At 47.5% G+C, this 22,816-nt stretch overlaps 1 protein-coding gene across 1 annotated transcript in view; it reads left to right on the forward strand.

The window, feature by feature from the left end:
* The window catches only part of FUZ (fuzzy planar cell polarity protein), a 111,144-nt gene that overhangs the window by 708 nt on the left and 87,620 nt on the right, over positions 1-22,816 (forward strand). The window contains exon 2 of the mRNA XM_040327535.1: positions 2,824-2,945. Within this exon, the coding sequence (XP_040183469.1) occupies positions 2,824-2,945 (122 nt within the window). The remainder of the gene's footprint in view (positions 1-2,823; positions 2,946-22,816) is intronic.

Genomic DNA, 22,816 nt, shown 5'->3' on the forward strand with positions numbered 1-22,816 from the left:
CCTGGGAGCCTCCGCAGGGGGGGGGGGGGTCCACAAATCCCAGCATGACCTGGGAGCCCCCAAAGGGGAGACCACAAATCCCAGCATGACCTGGGAGCCCCCAAAGGGGAGACCACAAATCCCAGCATGACTTGGGAGCCCACAAATCCCAGCAGGCCCTGGGAGCTTCCGCAGGGGGACCTCAAATCCCAGCATGAGCGGAGTGCCTCTGCAGGGGGGACCTCAAATCCCAGCATGACCTGGGAGCCCCCAAAGGGGAGACCACAAATCCCAGCATGACCTGGGAGCCCCCAAAGGGGAGACCACAAATCCCAGCATGACCTGGGAGCCCCCAAAGGGGAGACCACAAATCCCAGCATGACATGGGAGCCCACAAATCCCAGCATGAGCGGGGTGCCTCCGCAGGGGGACCTCAAATCCCAGCATGAGCGGGGTGCCTCCGCAGGGGGGACTTCAAATCCCAGCATGAGCGGGGTGCCTCCGCAGGGGGGACCTCAAATCCCAGCATGCCCTGGGAGCCTCCGCAGGGGGGACCTCAAATCCCAGCATGAGCGGAGTGCCTCTGCAGGGGGGGAACCACAAATCCCAGCATGCCCTGGGAGCCTCCGCAGGGGGGGGGGGGTCCACAAATCCCAGCATGACCTGGGAGCCCCCAAAGGGGAGACCACAAATCCCAGCATGACTTGGGAGCCCACAAATCCCAGCAGGCCCTGGGAGCTTCCGCAGGGGGACCTCAAATCCCAGCATGAGCGGAGTGCCTCTGCAGGGGGGACCTCAAATCCCAGCATGACCTGGGAGCCCCCAAAGGGGAGACCACAAATCCCAGCATGACCTGGGAGCCCCCAAAGGGGAGACCACAAATCCCAGCATGACATGGGAGCCCACAAATCCCAGCATGAGCGGGGTGCCTCCGCAGGGGGACCTCAAATCCCAGCATGAGCGGGGTGCCTCCGCAGGGGGGACTTCAAATCCCAGCATGAGCGGGGTGCCTCCGCAGGGGGGACCTCAAATCCCAGCATGAGCGGGGTGCCTCCGCAGGGGGGACCTCAAATCCCAGCATGAGCGGGGTGCCTCCGCAGGGGGGACCTCAAATCCCAGCATGAGCGGGGTGCCTCCGCAGGGGGACCTCAAATCCCAGCATGAGCGGGGTGCCTCCGCAGGGGGACCTCAAATCCCAGCATGAGCGGGGTGCCTCCGCAGGGGGGGCTTCAAATCCCAGCATGAGCGGGGTGCCTCCGCAGGGGGGACCTCAAATCCCAGCATGAGCGGGGTGCCTCCGCAGGGGGGACCTCAAATCCCAGCATGAGCGGGGTGCCTCCGCAGGGGGGACCTCAAATCTCAGCATGAGCGGGGTGCCTCCGCAGTGGGGACCTCAAATCCCAGCATGAGCGGGGTGCCTCCGCAGGGGGGACCTCAAATCCCAGCATGCCCTGGGAGCCTCCGCAGGGGGGGGGGGGGGGGGTCCACAAATCCCAGCATGACCTGGGAGCCCCCAAAGGGGAGACCACAAATCCCAGCATGACTTGGGAGCCCACAAATCCCAGCAGGCCCTGGGAGCTTCCGCAGGGGGACCTCAAATCCCAGCATGAGCGGAGTGCCTCTGCAGGGGGGACCTCAAATCCCAGCATGACCTGGGAGCCCCCAAAGGGGAGACCACAAATCCCAGCATGACCTGGGAGCCCCCAAAGGGGAGACCACAAATCCCAGCATGACATGGGAGCCCACAAATCCCAGCATGAGCGGGGTGCCTCCGCAGGGGGACCTCAAATCCCAGCATGAGCGGGGTGCCTCCGCAGGGGGGACTTCAAATCCCAGCATGAGCGGGGTGCCTCCGCAGGGGGGACCTCAAATCCCAGCATGAGCGGGGTGCCTCCGCAGGGGGGACCTCAAATCCCAGCATGAGCGGGGTGCCTCCGCAGTGGGGACCTCAAATCCCAGCATGAGCGGGGTGCCTCCGCAGGGGGGACCTCAAATCCCAGCATGCCCTGGGAGCCTCCGCAGGGGGGGGCACAAATCCCAGCATGACCTGGGAGCCCCCAAAGGGGAGACCACAAATCCCAGCATGACATGGGAGCCCACAAATCCCAGCATGAGCGGGGTGCCTCCGCAGGGGGGACCTCAAATCCCAGCATGACCAGGTACCCTCTGCTGATGGAGGCCTCTAATCCCAGCATGCCCAGGGAAGTCCTCCAATCCCAGCATGTCTGTGGATTTTTGATGATTGGCTGACACGCTGTGCTTTTATTCAGAAGAGTGCTGGACAGTTCTGCTAGACAGTCATGGCTACTGATGTCCCCAGGAGGTTTTAGCGAGAAGGTGAATGAAGTTGACAAGACATCCTACCCTGGGAAGTGGTTCTGTGCTGCTGTATGCCGTACGTCAGTGGCAGCAAAATGTTTAAAGCAGGCCCCCCCCCCCCCACCTGGTGATCTGACCAGTGACACACCTCCTGTACTAGAGTGCCTCAACTCTGGAGGAATGACAACAGGAGGCACAGCGACAGCAGCATTGAAAGTCTGGGAAGAGGGTAGTCTTAGAAAATTTAGATACAGTAACAAATTGAAGCCAAACTCCAGTTCACACTTTATAATCAGTTACAGCCGTTTTTTTTCCATTTGGGATAAAGGTTTTATATAAATTGAATAAAAGCTGATCATTTTAATCACCCCTGCCAGTGTTGAGCGTGTTGTCTCTTCCGTGTAAACTGATACATTCTACTAGAGAGCTTGTGCTGAGAAAAACAAGGGGGGGGGGGGTAAATATCTGTAGCATATCGAAGACTGGAGAATAGCTTTTCATGCTGATATCTTTTTTTTTTTATAGCTGACTTTCTCTGTGATTGGATCACTCAATGGCGTGCACATGTTTGCAAATAACCAAGAGGTGCTGCTAACTTCTACACGTACAGAGAACAGCAGAGTGCTCTGGAGAACCTTCCATGACAGGTGAGTGACGGTGACATTGTATGTAATGTCCAATTAAGAAAAAAATCATCCGAGAGTGCTCATTGGCTCAGGTTAGGCTCATAACAGACAGAACTACCCAACAGTTACCAGGAAATAAAATATCTAGACCAAAGGATAAAATAGTCCACGTTCATTTAATTGTTCGTACTGAAAAAAGCAGCCAATATGCTTTGGGGTCTAATGCCGCGTGCACGCGACCGTTTTTCATGAAGTGAAAAATGCCATTTTTTAAATTGGTCATTAAAAACGATCGTGTGTAGGCTCCAGAGCATTTTTCTCGATGTGAAAAATGGGCATTAAAAATGTAGGCCCAGATTCACGTAAGAGATACGACGGTGTATCTCCAGATACGCCGTCGTTTCTCTGAGTGTGAGGCGTCGTATCTTGGCGCCTGATTCAAAGAATCAGATACGCCAGAATTTGTATAAGATACGACCAGCGTAAGTCTCCTACGCCGTCGTATCTTAACTGCATATTTACGCTGGCCGCTAGGGGCGTGTACGCTGGTTTACGCCTAGAAATATGTAAATCAGCTAGATACGCCTATTCACGAACGTACGCTTAGCCGTCGCAGTACAGATACGCCGTTTACGTAAGGCTTTTTCCGGCGTAAAGTTACCCCTGCTCTATGAGGCGTACCAATGTTAGGTATGGACGTCGGAACAGCGTCAAATTTTTCACGTTTTACGTCATTTGCGTAAGTCGTTCGCGAATAGGACTGGGCGTCGTTTACGTTCATGTCGAAAGCATTGGCTTTTTGCGGGTTAATTTGGAGCATGCACACTGGGATACGTTCACGGACGGCGCATGCGCCGTTCGTAAAAAGCGTCCTTTACGTGGGGTCACAATAAATTTACATAACACACGCCCACATCTTCCACATTTGAATTAGGCGGGCTTACGCCGGCCTATTTACGCTACACTGCCGCAACTTTGCGAATACTGCACTTGCCTGTCAAAGTTGCGGAGGCGTAACGTAAATAGGATACGCTACGCCCGCACAAAGATGCGCTCTCCTACGTGAATCCGGGCCTTAGAACCTATTTAAATTTTTCGCGTCTTTCATGTTGTGAAAAACGGTCGTGTGTAGGCTTTAAAAACGTGCATGCTCAGAAGCAAGTTATGAGACGGGAGCACTCGTTTTGGTTAAGCTAGCGTTCGTAATGGAGATAGAACATTCGTCACGCGGTAACAGACTGAAAAGCGCGACGACTGAAAAGCGCGAATCGTCTCTCACCAAACTTTTACTAACACGAAATCGGCAAAAGCAGCCCAAAGGGTGGCGCCATCCGAATGGAACTTCCCCTTTATAGTGCCGTCGTACGTGTTGTACGTCACCACGCTTTGCTCAAGCTTTTTTTTTCACGATCGTGTGTAGGCAAGGCAGGCTTGACAAGAATCACGTCAAGAAAAACTTTGAGTACGCGGCATAAGGAACTTCCTTTATCAGGACTGTAGTTAAAATCCTTAAATTGACTCGAAATAGAGCTTTCCCGTGTAAATCTGTGCAGGGAAGCTGATTGCTGGATCAGGAGAGTTATTGGCAAGATCACGATTGTTTATGCAGATACTGCTGGTCTGATCCCTCCTGATCCAAACATTGGCTTCCCTGTACATGTTCACATAGGAGATCTCTATTGCGAGTCCATTCAAGGTTCTTATTATAACTGAGGTCCATATGAAGGGGGAGTTTCTTAGACCCCCCAAAATGCATTGGCTGTTTTTTAGTAAAACCAATAAATCAATTTGGACTCTTATTACTTGTAATGTGTCTATTATTATTCTTTTGTGATAATACATCTTAAAGCGGTGTTCCACTTTAAATGGGTACTAAAGGTTTTCTTTCTTTTTCTTTCTTTCTTTCTTTCTTTCTTTCTTTCTTTCTTTCTTTCTTTCTTTCTTTCTTTCTTTCTTTCTTTCTTTCTTTCTTTCTTTCTTTCTTTCTTTCTTTCTTTCTTTCTTTCTTTCTTTCATGTCATACTTGCCTCCACTGTGCAGTTCGTTTTGCCCAGAGTGGCCCCAATTTGTCCTCTTCTGGGGTCCCACGGCGGCTCTTCTCTCCGCAATAGCTAACCTCTTCTGAGAAGCTCTCTCTCTCGAGGGGGTTACCTTGCGGGAGCCAATAGCTGTGCTGCTATCAATCTATCCAATGAAGAGCCGACAAGCCATGGAGACAGCGGCGTGGGATCGCGCCCACGGAAATTCGGGGCTCAGGTAAGTAAAATGGGGGCTTGGGGGGCGGACAGTGCAAGGTGTTTTTTTTTTTTTCACCTTAATGCATAGGATGCTTTACAACCCCTTTAAGGTAATGTACATGCAGGCTCTAAAAGGAGCGGTCAGCAGGTGTTCCTGATGTTTGAACAGCTACTTCCAGGTTCGTGACTTGAAAAAATGTATTGGGGGGAAAATAGCATAAAGTGGAACTAAAGTCTCCATTTCAAAAACTTCAAGCAAGCAGGCTCTTTATTGTATAGACATTCACTGAGGTTAATTTACCAAACCTGGAAAGTCCACTCCCCTGGCGTTCGGATGGTGGGCCAATAAAGGCCTTGTACGCATAGCCGATCTTTGCGATCACAAGGGTATGCTATGCGAACGATCTCTAGTGGACAAACATCAGATGCCACCCACCGAGTGTGATAGGTATACTCAAATACACCATTATCTACAAACTTTACTTCGCAAGGGTGATTTAATTACATTAACGCCTGTAGAACATCTATGTAGTCAATATGACAAAATCAGAGGCCACATGTCGGCTATAGGGTTGTCCCGATACCACTTTTTTGAGACCGAATACAAGTACCGATACTTTTTTTTCAAGTACTCGCCCATACCGATTGACAATACTTTTTTTTAATGTCATGTAACAGTGGCACTATTTTTTTTATATCTCCACTTTAAGACAGAGAAATGGACTAAGGACACAGATTCCCCAGTCCCTTTCTCTGCAGCCTCAGCTAAAATGAATGGAGAGAAGCTCCTCTCCATTCATAAACTGAGCATCGTAAACACAGGTTATGATGCTCAGTTATGTGAATTTGACAGAGTCAGTGATCACTGACTCTGTTCATTCTGAAAAGGTAGGAGCCATCCTGACAGATTGAGTGGGGGGGGGGAGCACGAGGGGGACAGCACGGAGGGGGACAGCATCGGTATCGGGACATCCCTAGCTCTATCTATCTATCTATCTATCTATCTATCTATACACAATTTTGATGTATGTTTCGACGAAACTAAATTATATGCTTCAATGGGAACAAGACCTTCAGGAAACCCTTGACCTTGAGGAGTGGCACGCAATATCAGAGACAGCTTCTCGGTTGCTTATCAACACCTCTATTATAGAGGCTAATTATAAGGTCTTATAGAGATGGTATATGGTGCCGGCCAGGTTGGCCACTTTTGTACCCAGAGTTTCTTCAAGGTGCTTTAGAGGATGTGGCCAGGTGGGATCCACCTATCACATATGGTGGACCTGCCCCAAGGTCAGGAGATTTTGGCTTGGGGTCTACAATTTTTATCTATACCCTTACCCGGATTAACCTGATGAAATCCGCAAAACATGCACTGTTGGGTGGCAGGGTAGCGGTGGCCTCTGAGTCCCAAAGGCGGCTTCTCACATTTATATTTATTTCAGCAAAAATAACTATAGCCAGGAACTGGAGGTCCGCTGCCCTGCCATTTGATCTGCTAAAATACAAAATGTCGTGGCTTATGCTAAATGAGAGGTTAACGGCAAAGGTGCAAGATATGATGAAATTGTTTCACAACGTATGGGATCCATGTATTGGATGCCTAATGAACGACCCCAGGACGCTCACACTTTAGATCTGTTCCCAGGAAACAGATCACTGGACACTGTACTGTAGTTCCCTCCCCCGCCTTCCCTTCTCATCTTATCTGTCCCCTCCCCTATACTCTTTCTACTCACGGTTTCATCCCCCTCTATCTCTTTGTTTTAAAAATTCTTCATCACTAGGTTTGAATTTTTTGTTTTGTTGTGATGTCTTTTTCTTTATTTTATTTACCATTGGCGAACCATTGCTGATTTGGGACATTGAGGGAGTCATCCGCATCATGGGAGGAGCCAGACTCCCCTGATTGTCAGATGGGGAGCTGGTTCTTCCCTGCGGGTAGAATCAACACTAGGACATTGGACTGAGAAAAGGCCTCAGGTTGTAGACACAGTGGTACTGTACACAGTTTAGATTTCTTAGTTGATATGGGTTTTTTTTTCTCTTTACCATGCCTCATTCAGCAGATGCTTCACAGTCCATGTCAGGAATTGAGAATGATCCCTGTGTGTTATACGAGGATTACTCAAGCCTTTTGAGATACTTAAAGGGGTTGTAAAGGAAACATTTTTTTTTTTTCATAATAAGCATCCTTTACCGGCAGACATTCCTCTTTTCACTTCCTCATTGTTAGTCTTTGCTCAGAAATTGCTCTATTTTTTCTCTGTTCTGTGCACTTCCTGCTTGTCTGATTTTACTGACCACCGTGATGGGAGGCTTTACTGCGGTGGTCAGTAACGTGCTCACCCCCTCCTGGGAACTACATCTGTGTGTCAGGACGCTCTCTACGTGTTGGAGACTTCAAGGAGGTGTGAATTACAGGACGTGCCGCAAAGCATACTGGGAAATGTAGTTCTTACATGAACGAGCGATGCAAACCAGGAAGTGAATGAAAGAGCAGAAACTAGAACGCCGGAGGTGATATAGATGAAGGAATTTAATAAGTATTTACTCGTTTTTTAACAGAATCATTACACTATTCTGTCTGTCTACCTTGCAGACATTTAGGCAAAAAATTATTTTCCTTTAGTGACCCTTTAATGTTTGACTCCCTAACTATGTTGTATACTGAGCAATGTAAAGCCGAGAACATCATACCCTGTATTGTAAAACTTTAATAAAAACTATTGAAACATAAACCTGGAAAGTGCAAAACCTGGTGAAGCCTGGTAGCCAATCTGCTTCTAACTTCAGCTTGTTCAACGAAGCCTTGACAAAACTGGAAGGTGATTGGTTCCTTTTGGGGTTGATTTACTAAAACCTGGAGAGTTCAAAATCTGGGGCAGCTCTTCAAAGGAACCAATCGGCTTCCAGTTTTATTTTTTGTCAAGGCTTTTTTGAACAAGTTGAACTTAGAAGCTGATTGGCTACCATGCACAGCTGCACCAGATTTTGCACTTTTTGGGCCAGATTCACAAAGAGATACGACGGTGTATCTACAGATACACCATCGTATCTCTGACGTAAACTGGTCCTATCTATGCACCTCATTCATAGAATCAGATACGCATAGATAAGGCTAGATCCGACAGTGTTACAATGTGTTACACTGTCGGATCTTTTTTTCAATTTAAAAATGGCGCCGGGGCGTTCCCGCTGATTTACGAAAAATAATATGTAAATCGGCGAGATACTCAAATTCACGAACGTACGCGGACCTGTCGCAGTGTTCCTACGTCGTTTCCGTAGCGGTTTTCCGTTGTATACTTACCCTTTCTTTTATCAGGCGCAGCCAATGTTAAGTATAGCCGACGTTCCCGCGTCGAATTTAAATTTTTTAACGTCGTTTGCGTAGGTCGTTCTCGAATACGGACGGACGTCGTTTACGTAAGCGTCGCAACCACTGACGTCCTAGCGACGTCAGTGGGAGCAATGCACGCCGGGAAATTTCGCGGACGGCGCCTGCGCATTTAAATCGGCACGGGAACGCGCCTGATTTAAATATGACACTCCCCTAGCCGCGGAATTCGAATTCCGCAGGGGGATTTAGGATCCGCCGTCGCAAGTTTGGAGGTAAGTGGTTTGTGAATTAGCCACTTGCCTCCTAAACTTGCGGGAGCGGATCTTAATTCACGTAGATCGAGCGGATCTATAGATCCGCTGAGCTACGTGAATCTGGCCCTTTCTGTTTAAGGCTGGGCTCACAGTAGTGCGGTGCGAATTTCAGCTCTCTTATCTCTGCAGAGAGATAAGAGAAGTGTTCAGCAGATCCATTGCGTTTTAGCTGCAGATAAGCTGCGAATTTGGAGACCTGGGAGAGGGGAGGGGGAGGGGGGAAGTGTATTGAACTGAATGAGACAAATACTGAAGAGAAATTAACACATCTGCGAATTCAGCTGCGTACCCATAGAAGATAATGGGACTGAATTCGCACCTGCACCGCAAGACCTAAAAAACGCACACGGTTTGGCGGCAATGCGCAGTGCGAATGCATCGTACATATGTGAACCAGCCTCATTGAAAACAATGTATTTTGAAATGTTCTGCAAATTGGATGCGGTTTAAGCCGCGCATAATTCGCATAGGTGTGAACCTGGCCTTAGTAATATATTTTCTGCTATAAAAAAACTGCCTTCCTGCTCACAGTTTATGTACACTGAGCTACACAAGTCGGTTTACATTCTGGGACAGATCCTGTGTATCAAGGTGATGGAACTCTTACACATGTGCAGGAGTGAAGTCCTCCCACACCGGCCAATAAAGACGCCTCCTTCGGCCAGGCATCCAGAAAAAGCTGGGTAGAAGATGCTGGCGGGGGACGTTGGAGGAAAAGGTAGGTATTGCGGACTTACGTTCCGCTTTAACCACTTGCTTACTGGGCACATATACCCCCTTCCTGCCCAGGCGAAATTTCAGCTTTCAGCACTGTCATGCTTTGAATGACAATTGCGCGGTCATGCAACGTGGCTCCCAAACAAAATTGACGTCCTTTTTTCCCCTCAGATAGAGCTTTCTTTTGGTGGTACAGTGAGGAAAATAAGTATTTGAACACCCTGCTATTTTGCAAGTTCTCCCACTTGGAAATCATGGAGGGGTCTGAAATTGTCATCGTAGGTGCATGTCCACTGTGAGAGACATAATCAAAAAAAAAATTCCAGAAATCACAATTTATGATTTTTCAACTATTTATTTGTATGATACAGCTGCAAATAAGTATTTGAACACCTGTCTATCAGCTAGAATTCTGACCCTCAAAGACCTGTTAGTCTGCCTTTAAAATGTCCACCTCCACTCCATTTATTATCCTAAATTAGATGCACCTGTTTGAGGTCATTAGCTGCATAAAGACACCTGTCCACCCCATACAATCAGTAAGAATCCAACTACTAACATGGCCAAGACCAAAGAGCTGTCCAAAGACACTAGAGACAAAATTGTACACCTCCACAAGGCTGGAAAGGGCTACGGGGAAATTGCCAAGCAGCTTGGTGAAAAAAGGTCCACTGTTGGAGCAATCATTAGAAAATGGAAGAAGCTAAACATGACTGTCAATCTCCCTCGGACTGGGGCTCCATGCAAAATCTCACCTCCTGGGGTCTCAATGATCCTAAGAAAGGTGAGAAATCAGCCCAGGACTACACGGGAGGAGCTGGTCAATGACCTGAAAAGAGCTGGGACCACCGTTTCCAAGGTTACTGTTGGTAATACACTAAGACGTCATGGTTTGAAATCATGCATGGCACGGAAGGTTCCCCTGCTTAAAACCAGCACATGTCAAGGCCCGTCTTAAGTTTGCCAATGACCATTTGGATGATCCAGAGGAGTCATGGGAGAAAGTCATGTGGTCAGATGAGACCAAAATAGAACTTTTTGGTCATAATTCCACTAACCGTGTTTGGAGGAAGAAGAATGATGAGTACCATCCCAAGAACACCACCCCTACTGTGAAGCATGGGGGTGGTAGCATCATGCTTTGGGGGTGTTTTACTGCACATGGGATAGGGCGACTGCACTGTATTAAGGAGAGGATGACCGGGGCCATGTATTGCGAGATTTTGGGCAACAACCTCCTTCCCTCAGTTAGAGCTTTGAAGATGGGTCGAGGCTGGGTCTTCCAACATGACAATGACCCGAAGCACACAGCCAGGATAACCAAGGAGTGGCTCTGTAAGAAGCATATCAAGGTTCTGGCGTGGCCTAGCCAGTCTCCAGACCTAAACCCAATAGAGAATCTTTGGAGGGAGCTCAAACTCCGTGTTTCTCAGCGACAGCCCAGAAACCTGACTGATCTAGAGAAGATCTGTGTGGAGGAGTGGGCCAAAATCCCTCCTCCAGTGTGTGCAAACCTGGTGAAAAACTACAAGAAACGTTTGACCTCTGTAATTGCAAACAAAGGCTACTGTACCAAATATTAACATTGATTTTCTCAGGTGTTCAAATACTTATTTGCAGCTGTATCATACAAATAAATAGTTAAAAAAATCATACATTGTGATTTCTGGATTTTTTTTTTGATTATGTCTCTCACAGTGGACATGCACCTACGATAACAATTTCAGACCCCTCCATGATTTCCAAGTGGGAGAACTTGCAAAATAGCAGGGTGTTCAAATACTTATTTTCATCACTGTAGTTGATCACCTGTGCGTTTTTTATTTTTTTTATTTTTTGCGCTATAAACAAAAATAGAGCGACTATTTTTTTTTTTTTTCAGTTTAGTTCGATACGTGTTCTTCTACATATTTTTGGTAAAAAAAAATCGCAATAAGCGTATAGTAATTGGTTTGCGCAAACGTTATAACACCTAAAAAAATAGGGGATAGAATTATTACTTTTTTTTTTTTTTTCTTACTAGTAATGGCGGTGATCTGCGATTTTTGTCACGACTGCGATATTATGGCGGACAATTTTGACACATTTTTGGGACCATTCACATTTATACAGCGAACAGTGCTATAAATATGCACTGATTACTGTATAAATGTGACTGGCAGGGAAGGGGTTAAATGTGTACCCTGGGAGTGATTCTTACTGGAGGGGGTGACCGATGGGTGTCCCTATGTACAAGGGACACACCATCTGTCTCCTCTCCCTAACAGGACGTGGATCTCTGTGTCGCCTTCCTCCGGATCAACTGCGGATAAAGGATTAGTGTATATGGGATTGTATTATGTATGTATGTATATATATATATATATATATATATATATATATATATATATATATATATATATATATATAATATAATTTTTTTTTTTTTATTTGGTTACTGTATTTGCCGGCGTATCAGACGACTGGGCGTATAAGACGACCCCCTATTTTTCCAGGAAAAATGTTGGTTTTGGGATATACTCGCCATATAAGACGACCCCCTTCTTACTAGTCTGTCTGGAAGCTGAGGGGTAGCCAGAACAACCGCTGACAGAAACAGGCATTTTTCAAATCTCACTGTGCCATTCCATTCCATGCCCCACTGTGCCATGGCATTCCATGCCCCACTGTGCCGTGCCATTCCATGCCACCACTGTGCCATTCCATGCCACCACTGTGCCATTCCATGCCACCACTGTGCCATTCCATGCCCCCACTGTGCCATTCCATGCCTCCACTGTGCCATTCCATGCCTCCACTGTGCCATTCCATGCCTCCACTGTGCCATTCCATGCCTCCACTGTGCCATTCCATGCCTCCACTGTGCCATTCCATGCCTCCACTGTGCCATCACATGCCTCCACTGTCCATCACATGCCTCTACTGTGCCGGCCAAGACGATCTCCCTACCTTATTTTTTTGCTGCGGACATCCATGTTTCAGGCTGCGGGCATCCATGATTCAAAAGCCGCGCCTCCTCCTCAGACTGTTCCGTGATAGGCGGAACACAAATTTTCCCAGCGGGGCCTCTGTTCAGTGTTCTGCCTATCACGGACGTTCTCTAGTCCGAGGATGACAGATCCGGCGTATAAGACGACCCCCGACTTTGGATACATTTTTTTGCATCCAAAAGGTCGTCGTATATGCCGGCAAATACGGTAATCTAGATGGACTTTTTTTTTTCAACCTGACTAACTATGTAACTATGAATGCCAGCAGGAGGGAGAGGAGAGGCAGCTTTCAGCAGCTACAGGATGAAGGGGATCGGTTACAGTAAATGCCGCCCCTCCTAGCCAAGTCCTGGGGGTCTGCAAGGAAGGATCGCGGTCTACCTATCATCTTCCTACGATTGATGGGTTGCCAAACCCTGATCTATAGCAAGCGTATTATTCAACTTTGGTCAAGACTGCACAGTTTGTTTTTATGTACAAGTGCCCCCCTTTTTTTTGGGGGGTGAAGGTGGACTAACCCAATAATAATAAACTCCAAACTGTTATGTGACTATTAATTTGTACCATTTTATTGGTCAAATGTTGCAGCTCTCTTCATTATTCTCTGTATTCTCACTTAAAATAAAAATTAAAAGGTGGGCGGGGGGGAGACACTGGTGCGCTGTGGCACTGAGAGCCACATAAAAAGAAGGGAGAACTCTGATGATTCATTACCCACATGAGGACAATGTGTACCATATTTCCTGGACGAATACACTTCACAAGGTGTATTTTGGATGAGCGCCTATGTTGAGTTATTTTTGTAGTGTTTACCTTAATATAATTATTCGTACAATGTTCATGTTTTTTTATACTTGCTCTTCCACATTGTTAGTGCAATAACAGTAGAGATTTGTAGATCAGCTGCTGATGTCAGATAGAAAAGCATTATAATGGCTCGAATAGCTTAACCACTTAAGCCCCGGAACATTATGCAGGTAAAGGACTGCGTCACTTTAACTGACAATTGCGTGGTCGTGCGACGTGGACTCCCAAACTAAATTGGCGTTTTTCCCTGTTCGTCTTTCAGGACAGGTACTGTAGAGAGACACAGGCTCCTCCCCTCTTAGGAAACACCGCCTTCCAATTAAGGATTTAAGCCTCATCCTCCCTCAGCTCCTCAGTTTATGGTGTTTCCTCCGGCAGGAGACACCGCTGGGGCCGAGAGCCAGACAGCTGGGGAGGCTGGGGCTATGTTTTCTGAGGAGGGGGGTCCTGGACTCTCTTTTTCTCAGTCCTGCAACTACCTGATTGGGCTAGTGAGCTCTAAAATCGAAGGTACCTGTTGCGCTGCGTGCCTCGGCGTTCTTGGGGAAGTATTTGACCGAGGGGGTCCTTTTCCTTTCGTCCAGGGGGGCGCTGCAGGCGGCGTGTCGGCTCCCTGTGTAATCACACAGTTAGGTCAGGAGCTGAGACCGGCCGGATGACGGGTGACGTCAGATCCGGAAGGGGCGGGCACTTCCGCCGGATACGCGTCTTCTAGGCCCAGACGCGGCAGAGGATAAGGACCACACGCCAGGCTGGTGCGGCCTACGCTTTTCAGCCGTGGAGACGGCATTCGGAGCGTGTCCATCGACCACAGCCTAGACCGGAGATGTCGGAAGCAGAGGCTTCACACGCGCCTCCGGAGGACAGCAGCACCAGCCACTCTAAGGTAGGAACCCTGGGGTGGTGTTCCTTTACCTTCTTTTCAGCTTCACTGGTGTATTCTCCTGGTGGTCGGGGGGTGAGGTAGTGTGTCCCTTGGTGATGGTTGGCTAGGGGGAAAAAACACTCCTGGTGGTTTGCTGTTTTTAAAAGAAACGCTGATAACCTCTCATACCTGCTCTTGCTTTTTACTGTGTTTTACAGAAATCCACAGAAAAATCGGGTCATAGCTCCAAGAAGAGGTGTCCTTCCTGTAAAACTTCTTTAGGAGAGACCTGGAACAAAGTACTGTGCAGACGCTGTATTGAGGGGTTAATCAGGGAGAAAGAGGCAGAGCAGGGTTCTGAGCTAGCAACTACAGTGAAAGAGCTTACCAGCACTTTTCAATCTTTTAAGGATCTGTTTGCTGGTTTTCAGTTGCCACAGAGTAGCCCTTCTCCAGTGCAGCAGGTTAATCCACCTGGTCCTGTGGTACTTCCCTCCGTAAGTGGAGAGAACCCAGAGGACTTCAGAGAGGACGCTGAGGAAGAGCGAGATAGTGCCGCTTCTGACTCCCAAGGGGAGTCTGAAGGGGAAGGGAAGGAGGGGGAACCCTCAAGGAATTCCCGATATAAGCTTTCCCTTGAAGAAGTGGATGACCTCTTAGGGGCAATCCACGCTACGTTGGGGATCCCTGAAGAGAAAAAAGCACTATCGCTCCATGACAGAATGTTCATGGGCTTAGGGGAACAAAAGAAAAGAGTTTTCCCGGTCCATGAGGTCTTGGTCCAGACCATCAAAAAAGAGTGGCAGGATCCGGAAAGGAAACCCTTCCTTTCAAATGCATTGAAGCGAAGATTTCCCTTTTCTGAGGAAGAAGCCTTAGTTTGGAACAAAATTCCCAAATTAGATGCGGCATTCTCACAGGTGTCCAGACACACTGACTTGGCGTTTGAAGACATGGGGGTGCTTTCAGACCCCATGGACAGAAGAATGGATTCACTTCTGAAGAAATCGTGGGATTCTTCACAGGGGAATCTCAAGCCTGCCATGGCAGCTACAGTGGTAGCTCGCAACATGGAACATTGGCTCACGCAATTGAAAGCGCACATTGAAGCAGGGACACCCAAAGAAACTGTTTTGGCCTCTTTTCCTACACTACTGAATGGGGTAGCGTATCTAGCAGACGCATCAGCAGAGTCTATACGCATGTCTGCGCGCTCTGCGGCCTTGTCTAATTCGGCAAGGAGAGCCTTATGGCTCAAGACATGGCAAGGGGATAGCGCATCTAAGGTTAAATTTGTTGCGGTATTCCCCTCACAGGAGACCTGCTGTTTGGACCAGGTTTGGAGGCTGTTCTTGACCGAACAGCCGACAAAAAGAAAGCCTTTCCTCTAAAGAAAAAGTTTGGGGGACAGGCAAAGAAGAAGTTCTGGTCCCAGAAGAAAGTAGAAACCCCTAAACCAGAAGGGAAAAGGAAGTTTTGGGGGCCGAAAGGTAAGGGGCGCGGAGCAGCGATTTTTCGTGCTCCTGAACAACCCCAAAAACCACAATGACGAAGTCAAGGTGGGGGGAAGATTGGGGGCCTTTCTCCCACAATGGGAAATGATCACCAGCAATCAATTTGTGCTGGGGATCATAAGGCGAGGATACAAATTAGAATTCTCAAAGCCTCCTCCGTTAAGACTTTTGATCACCGAACTACCAAAATGCAAGGAGAAATCATTAGCTCTTCTTTCCTCCCTTCAGGAGTTGGAGGATCAGGAGGTAGTGGTTCGGGTCCCGACAGAAGAGACAGGCAGGGGCTTCTATTCCCACATTTTTGTGGTTCGCAAACCATCAGGGAAGTTCAGACTTATACTGAATCTGAAGCCCCTGAATCTCTCGGTCACTTACAAAAGATTCCGGATGGATTCAATTTACTCAGTAAAGACCCTTCTCCCCCCCAATTGCTTTATGGCATCAATAGATCTGAAGGATGCCTATTTGCACATCCCTATAGCAGAGGGTTATCAGAAGTTTCTGAGATTGGCAGTAAGGTCCAAGGAAGGGACATTTCACCTTCAGTTCAAAGCCCTTCCCTTCGGGCTCTCCTCTTCCCCCCGCATCTTCACCAAAGTTATGGTGGAGGTCTTGGCGTTCCTTCGTCTCAGAGGGATCTCAGTGATAGCGTACCTGGACGACCTGTTACTGTTTGCAGGGTCACCGGAACAGCTGTCCCAGGATCTCCGGGTAACAAGAGAGGTCCTGGAAAGCCTGGGATGGCTTTTGAATCTGGAGAAATCCAGTCTAGTGCCATCTCAAAGGGTCACCTTCCTGGGGTACGAACTGGACTCAACCAGACAGATGGTCTTTCTCCCAGCAGAAAAAATACAAAAAGTAGACAGGGCAATGCTACTTCTTCAGGGCAGCTCTCAGCTCACAATAAGGAAAGCCATGTCAGCCTTGGGTCTTCTAACTTCCACACTTCCGGCGGTACAGTGGGCAGGGTTGCATTTTCGTCCCTTACAACTTTACATCTTAAGTGTCTGGGATCGCAACCCGGGGTCCCTGGATGCTCTAATTTCAGTACCGATTCAGGTCAAGAGAGCCCTCTGGTGGTGGAGGAAGGGGGCGAACCTGTTACAAGGGCTGGAGTGGATTTGTCCAATATCCAGGACAGTAACAACGGACGCCAGTGGCACAGGATGGGGAGCACATCTGAATTCTTCTCTGATGCAGGGTACCTGGGAAATAGAGGACTCAAAGAGATCCTCGAATTGGAGGGAGCTGAAGGCTATAGATCTGGCCCTCAGAGCCTTTCAAAGAGATCTTCAGGGTCATCATGTCCGAATCCGTTCGGACAATTCCTCCGCAGTTGCCTATATCAACAGGCAGGGGGGCACCAGGAGCCAGTCCTTGTGGAAGCTGACAGAGTCCATCCTCAAATGGGCAGAGACCAACATTTTGTCTCTTTCTGCGATTCATCTGAGGGGGGAGCAGAATCAAGTCGCAGATTTCCTCAGCAGGAAAAAGCTGAGGGAGGGCGATTGGGTCCTGAACCAAGAGGTTTACGAAGTGATCACTCAAAGGTGGGGAATACCGGAGGTGGATCTGTTCGCCTCAAGGGGAAATACCAAGACACGGCTATTTTTTTCCCTGAACAGGTGGGACGGAGCACTAGGGGTGGATGCTTTAGCACAGACCTGGCAGTTCGTCGGGTGTTATGCTTTCCCCCCTCCGGTTCTGATTCCAGCAGTTTTGAGAAAGCTGCAAAGGGAAAACACAACGCTGATTCTGATTGCACCCCATTGGCCCAGGAGACCATGGTTTTCCATTCTGAAGAGTCTATCAGTAGAACCTCCTTGGATTTTGCCAATCCGGGAAGACCTTCTTACTCAGGGTCCAGTCTGCTGTCCGCAGGTGGAGAGGTGGAACCTAGCAGCCTGGCTTCTGAGGAGGAGCTGCTAAGAAACAAGGGCTTTTCAGAACGACTAATAGCAACCCTTCTAAGCTGCAGGAAGAAGGAGACGCAAGCAATCTATCTTAAAGTTTGGAAGCGTTTTAACAACTGGTGCTTGGAAAGCTCTTTCAAGGTTCATAGCTCGATAGCAGTATTGGAATTTCTGCAGGCAGGAGCAGACAAGGGGCTGGCCATTAGCACACTGAAGGGTCAGGTCTCAGCTTTGAGTGTTTTCCTAGAAAGACAGTTAGCATCTGACCCATGGGTTTCTAGGTTTTTTAAGGCCTTGAGTAGAAGACCAGTTAGAGCCCCCAACTTCCCAGTATGGGATCTTTCATTAGTTCTACAGGCTCTTACAGAGGAACCATTTGAGCCGCTAGAGAGTAGTACTTTAGAGGTGATCACACTCAAGACTGTATTCTTGGTAGCGATCACCACCGCTAGAAGAGTGAGTGAACTCGAAGCCCTGTCAATTAGGGCGCCCTTTTTTCAGATTTTTCCGGACCGCATTATTTTTAAGACGGATCCGGCCTTTTTACCGAAGGTATCTTCTAATTTTCACAGAAGTCAAGAAATCACATTGCCTTCTTTTTGTTCGAATCCTGTGAGGGAACAGGAACACAAATTTCACAGTTTAGATGTAAGGAGGTGTGTCCTACAATACTTAAATAGCACAGAGCAGGTCAGGAAAACTGATTCTCTTTTTTTGTTTTATTTTCGGGGTCCAAAAAGGGGTCCAGAGCCTCTAGGCGCACGATAGCCAGATGGTTAAGATCGGCCATTATTCAGGCATATATATCTAAGGGGGTGGAGCCTCCACAGGGTATTAAGGCACATTCCACCAGGGCTGTAGCAGCTTCACAGGCAGAGTGTGCTGGTGCTTCCCCGGAGCAGATCTGTAAGGCTGCAACATGGTCTAGTTTCTCGACTTTCGTGAAACACTACAGACTGGACCTGCTTTCGACCAAGGATCAAGCCTTTGGACGCAAAGTACTACAAGCAGTGGTCCCACCCTAGGGTAAGGTGCTCGCTTATCCTCTCTACAGTACCTGTCCTGAAAGACGAACAGGGAAAAATGGGGTTACTTACCGGTAACATCCCTTTTCCAGGAGTCTTTCAGGACAGCACTGGTACCCACCCTTTTTTTCTAGGGGTATTTCTGAAAAACTCATCATACAAGGCCGTCAGGTAAGATGAAAAGTGATATTTATTTGACGTGTTCTTGTGTCTCCCCAGCTGGCCGGAGGTACTCTGGAAAAACTGAGGAGCTGAGGGAGGATGAGGCTTAAATCCTTAATTGGAAGGCGGTGTTTCCTAAGAGGGGAGGAGCCTGTGTCTCTCTACAGTACCTGTCCTGAAAGACTCCTGGAAAAGGGATGTTACCGGTAAGTAACCCCATTTTTTTCCCCCCACAAATAGAGCTTTCTTTTGGTGGTATTTGATCACCTCTGCGGTTTTTATTCTTTGCGCTATAAACAAAAATAGAGCGACAATTTTGAAAAAAATTCAATATTTTTTACTTTTTGCTATAATAAATATCCCCAAAAATATATTTAAAAAAACATTTTTTTTCCTCAGTTTAGGCCGATACGCATTCTTCTACATATTTTGGTTAAAAAACACGTTTACAAAATAGGGGATAGTTTTATGCCATTTTTATTAATAATTTTTTTTTTTTACTACTAATGACAGCAATCGGTGATATTTTTTTTTTTTTTTTCGTGACTGCAACATTATGACGGACACTTTTGACACATTTTTGGGACCATTGTCATTTTCACAGCAACAAGTGCTTTAAAAATGCATTGTTTACTTTGACACTGGCAGTGAAGGGGTTAACCAGGAGGGGGCGCTGAAGGAGTTAAGTGTGCCCTAAGGGAGTGATTACTACTGTAGGGGGGCGTGTCTGTGTGTGTGTGATGTCACTGATCGTCGTTCCCTAAAACAGGGAATGGACGATCAGTGATAGTCACACTAGGAAGAACGGGAAAAGGTTTGTTTACACTTACCTCTCCCCGTTCTTCCTCTGTGACTCGATCGCAGGACACCGGCGGCGATCGGGGCCGTGGGTTCCGCGGTCACGGATAACAGGACCGCTCGCGACCCACGGCTGGGCTCTTAAAGGCGACGTACAGGTACGTGTCTGTGCCCAGCCGTGCCCTTCTGCCGATGTATATCGGCGTGAAGGGGTCTTTAAGTGGTTAAAGTGATTTTTAAACCTTTTCAACTCTGATCTTCCTCTTCTAGGGTCTGTGCTCTTGGCTCCCCCAGCAAGTTTCTGCCTAGGGGGATACTTGTGCAGACTCGCTCCCGAGCTCCACTGCCTGTCTTCATAGACACAGAGAACATAGCTTTGCCCTGCCCCCAGCTCCCTTGTCACAGAATTTGATTGACAGCAGCAGGAGACACTGGCTTGCAATGTTTATATGCTTGGGATTTTAACCACTAGAGGGCCGCGCTATAGATGAAAGACGTCTATAGACTCGGCACTTGATGTCTCAAGTGCCGAGTGGACGTCTTTAGACGTCCTGTTGTGATTCCCCGTGCGCGCCGGTGGGGGCGCGCAGCGGGGAAACAACGTGCTTGGCGCATCGCTCGGGAGCCGATGTGAGTGCCTGTCCGCCAGACACCCGCGATCGTCGGTGACACAGCAGGACATGGAGCTCTGTGTGTAAACACAGAGCTCCACGTGCTGTCAGGGAGAGAGGAGACCGATCTGTGTCCCTTTACATAGGGACACAGCATCGGTCACCTCCCCCAGTCAGTCCCCTCCCCCCACACAGTAAGAACACAATGAGGGAATACATTTAACCCTTTCCTCACCCCCTAGTGTTAACCCCTTCACTGCCAGTCACATTTATACAGTAATTAGTGCATTTTTATAGCACTGATCGCTGTATAAATGTGAATGGTCCCAAAATCGTGTCAAAAGTGTCCGACATGTCCGCAATATCGCAGGCCTGACAAAAAAATCGCAAATCGCAGCCATTACTAGTAAAAAAAAAAAAAAAAAAATCATAAATCTATCCCCTATTTTGTAGGCGCTATAACTTTTGCGCAAACCAATCGATAAACGCTTATTGCGATTTTTTTTTTTTTTTTAACAAAAATATGTAGAAAAATACGTATCGGCCTAAACCGAGGGAAATATTTATTTTTTTAAAAAAAAATTGGGATATTATTATAACAAAAAGTAAAAAATATTGTGTTTTTTTTCAAAATTTTCTGTTTTTTTATGTTTATAGCGCAAAAAATAAAAATCGCAGAGGTGATCAAATACCACCAAAAGAAAGCTCTATTTGTGGGAAAAAAATGATAAAAATATAATTTGGGTACAGTGTTGTATGACCGCGCAATTGTAATTCAAAATGCGTCAGCGCTGAAAGCTGAAAATTGGTCTGGGCACGAAGGGGGTTTAAGTGCCCAGTAATGAAGTGGTTAACAGATATTAACAACCTCCCGCCCACCGACTAATGACGGTGGCGGGGAGGCTCTCTTGTTCTGGGACGACATCATACTACAATGTCTCACTGATCTGTGGCGCACGATCTGGTACACAGCGCAACCCCGTTCCCGGTAAAGAGCCGACGATGAGGTTCTTTACTCATGTGTCCAATCACAGCTGATCACATGTAAACTAGGAAATTACGGTTATTGGCTCTCCTCACACTGACCGTGTGAGAGGAGAGCCGATTAGCAAAATTTCCTCACAGGGGAGACTTGTACAGATAATCAGGGCACTGATAATCAGTGTCCTGATGATTAGTGCAGCCCCAACAGTGATGCCAATCTGTGCCCATCACTGCCACCTATCAGTGGCCAACAGTGCTACATATTTTTGCCGCCCCATCAGTGCAGCCTATCTGTGCCCATCAGTGCAGCCTCACCAGTGCACATCAGTGAAGGAGAAAAATTACTTATTTACAAAATTGATTAACAGAATGTAAGAAACTTTTTATTTTTCCTTAATTTTTTTTTTAAAATGCCACCAAAAGAAAGCTCTATTTTTATGAAAAAATGATAACAATTTCATTTGGGTACAGCATTGCATGATTGTGCAATTTTCATTCAAAGTCTGATCACAGCAGCTTTGGCTTCAATGATCCATTTAACAACCTCGCGTTACAGTGATCATTGAAACGTGGTACCTACATACTGTCACATGTTTTCTATGTTACACCTTTTATAGATCCCTAGGCTTGTTTATGTAGCAGATCTGGAAATTAAAGCTGTCACAAACAATGAGCAGGCTCTTTATTGCAGAAGAGACATGCAATTAGATGCACCTATCTGCCTGATCACTGTCTTCTCCAGCACATAAACTGTGCCGTGCATGCACAGCTCAGCTTACGCCGCCGGCCAGGATGATTGACTCCTGTGCATGCACTGGAATGATGTCATCTTGTGCCAGCCAATAAAAACAGCCAAAGACCAGTACATAGAGGATGTTCTTGGCACTGGCGTGGGACGTTGGAAGATATGTTTACTTCCAATTTAAGGCCCCACTCATACTTGCAATTGGGACTGTTTATGATCAATGTGGGAGGCTCAGTGGGGTTCCTTGCAATTTAGCTGTAGGTGGGAAGCCCCATTGAAAGCAATGGGAGCATGATCGCTGTAACGAGACCCTTGCTCGCTCGCTTCCACTCTCCCGACACTCCTCTGCTACTAGTGAGTCAGCTTGCAGATCGCAACGTCTGATGGTTCAGTCATCCAAGGCTCCAGGATCCGAACTACAGCTATCTGCCGTTCGGAATCCATTAGAACAAACGCCAGGCAGGCTGTATGTAAGTTCAAACAGGAAGACCTTTATTGGAAGTACACAACACACTTTTATACAGAATTTGGAACATCCTGCCCCCAACACAACCGCTTTCCTATTGGTCAATTGTAAAGTACATGTAGTCCTCCACTAGGTCCTCCTTAGCCATGCAAATGAGGACTTGAAAATGAGTCAGCAGGGGTGGTCCGATAGCTTGATTAGAAGGACTGTTATGTGTAATGAGACAGAAGCCCCAGGGGGCAATCAATGTACACAATAGCCAGACACAGAACAATGGAGCCGTCTGGAGCCTTAAGACAGGGAAGAAGACCCCCCACTGTGTAACAGATTTCAAGGAGGAACACTTTTGCATTCCAAGGTCCATGACAATTCGCATTCTGCAGCTATTCACAGCCCCTTGC

Source organism: Rana temporaria, chromosome 10 (genome assembly GCF_905171775.1).
Source record: "Rana temporaria chromosome 10, aRanTem1.1, whole genome shotgun sequence".
NCBI classification, from domain to species: domain Eukaryota; kingdom Metazoa; phylum Chordata; class Amphibia; order Anura; family Ranidae; genus Rana; species Rana temporaria.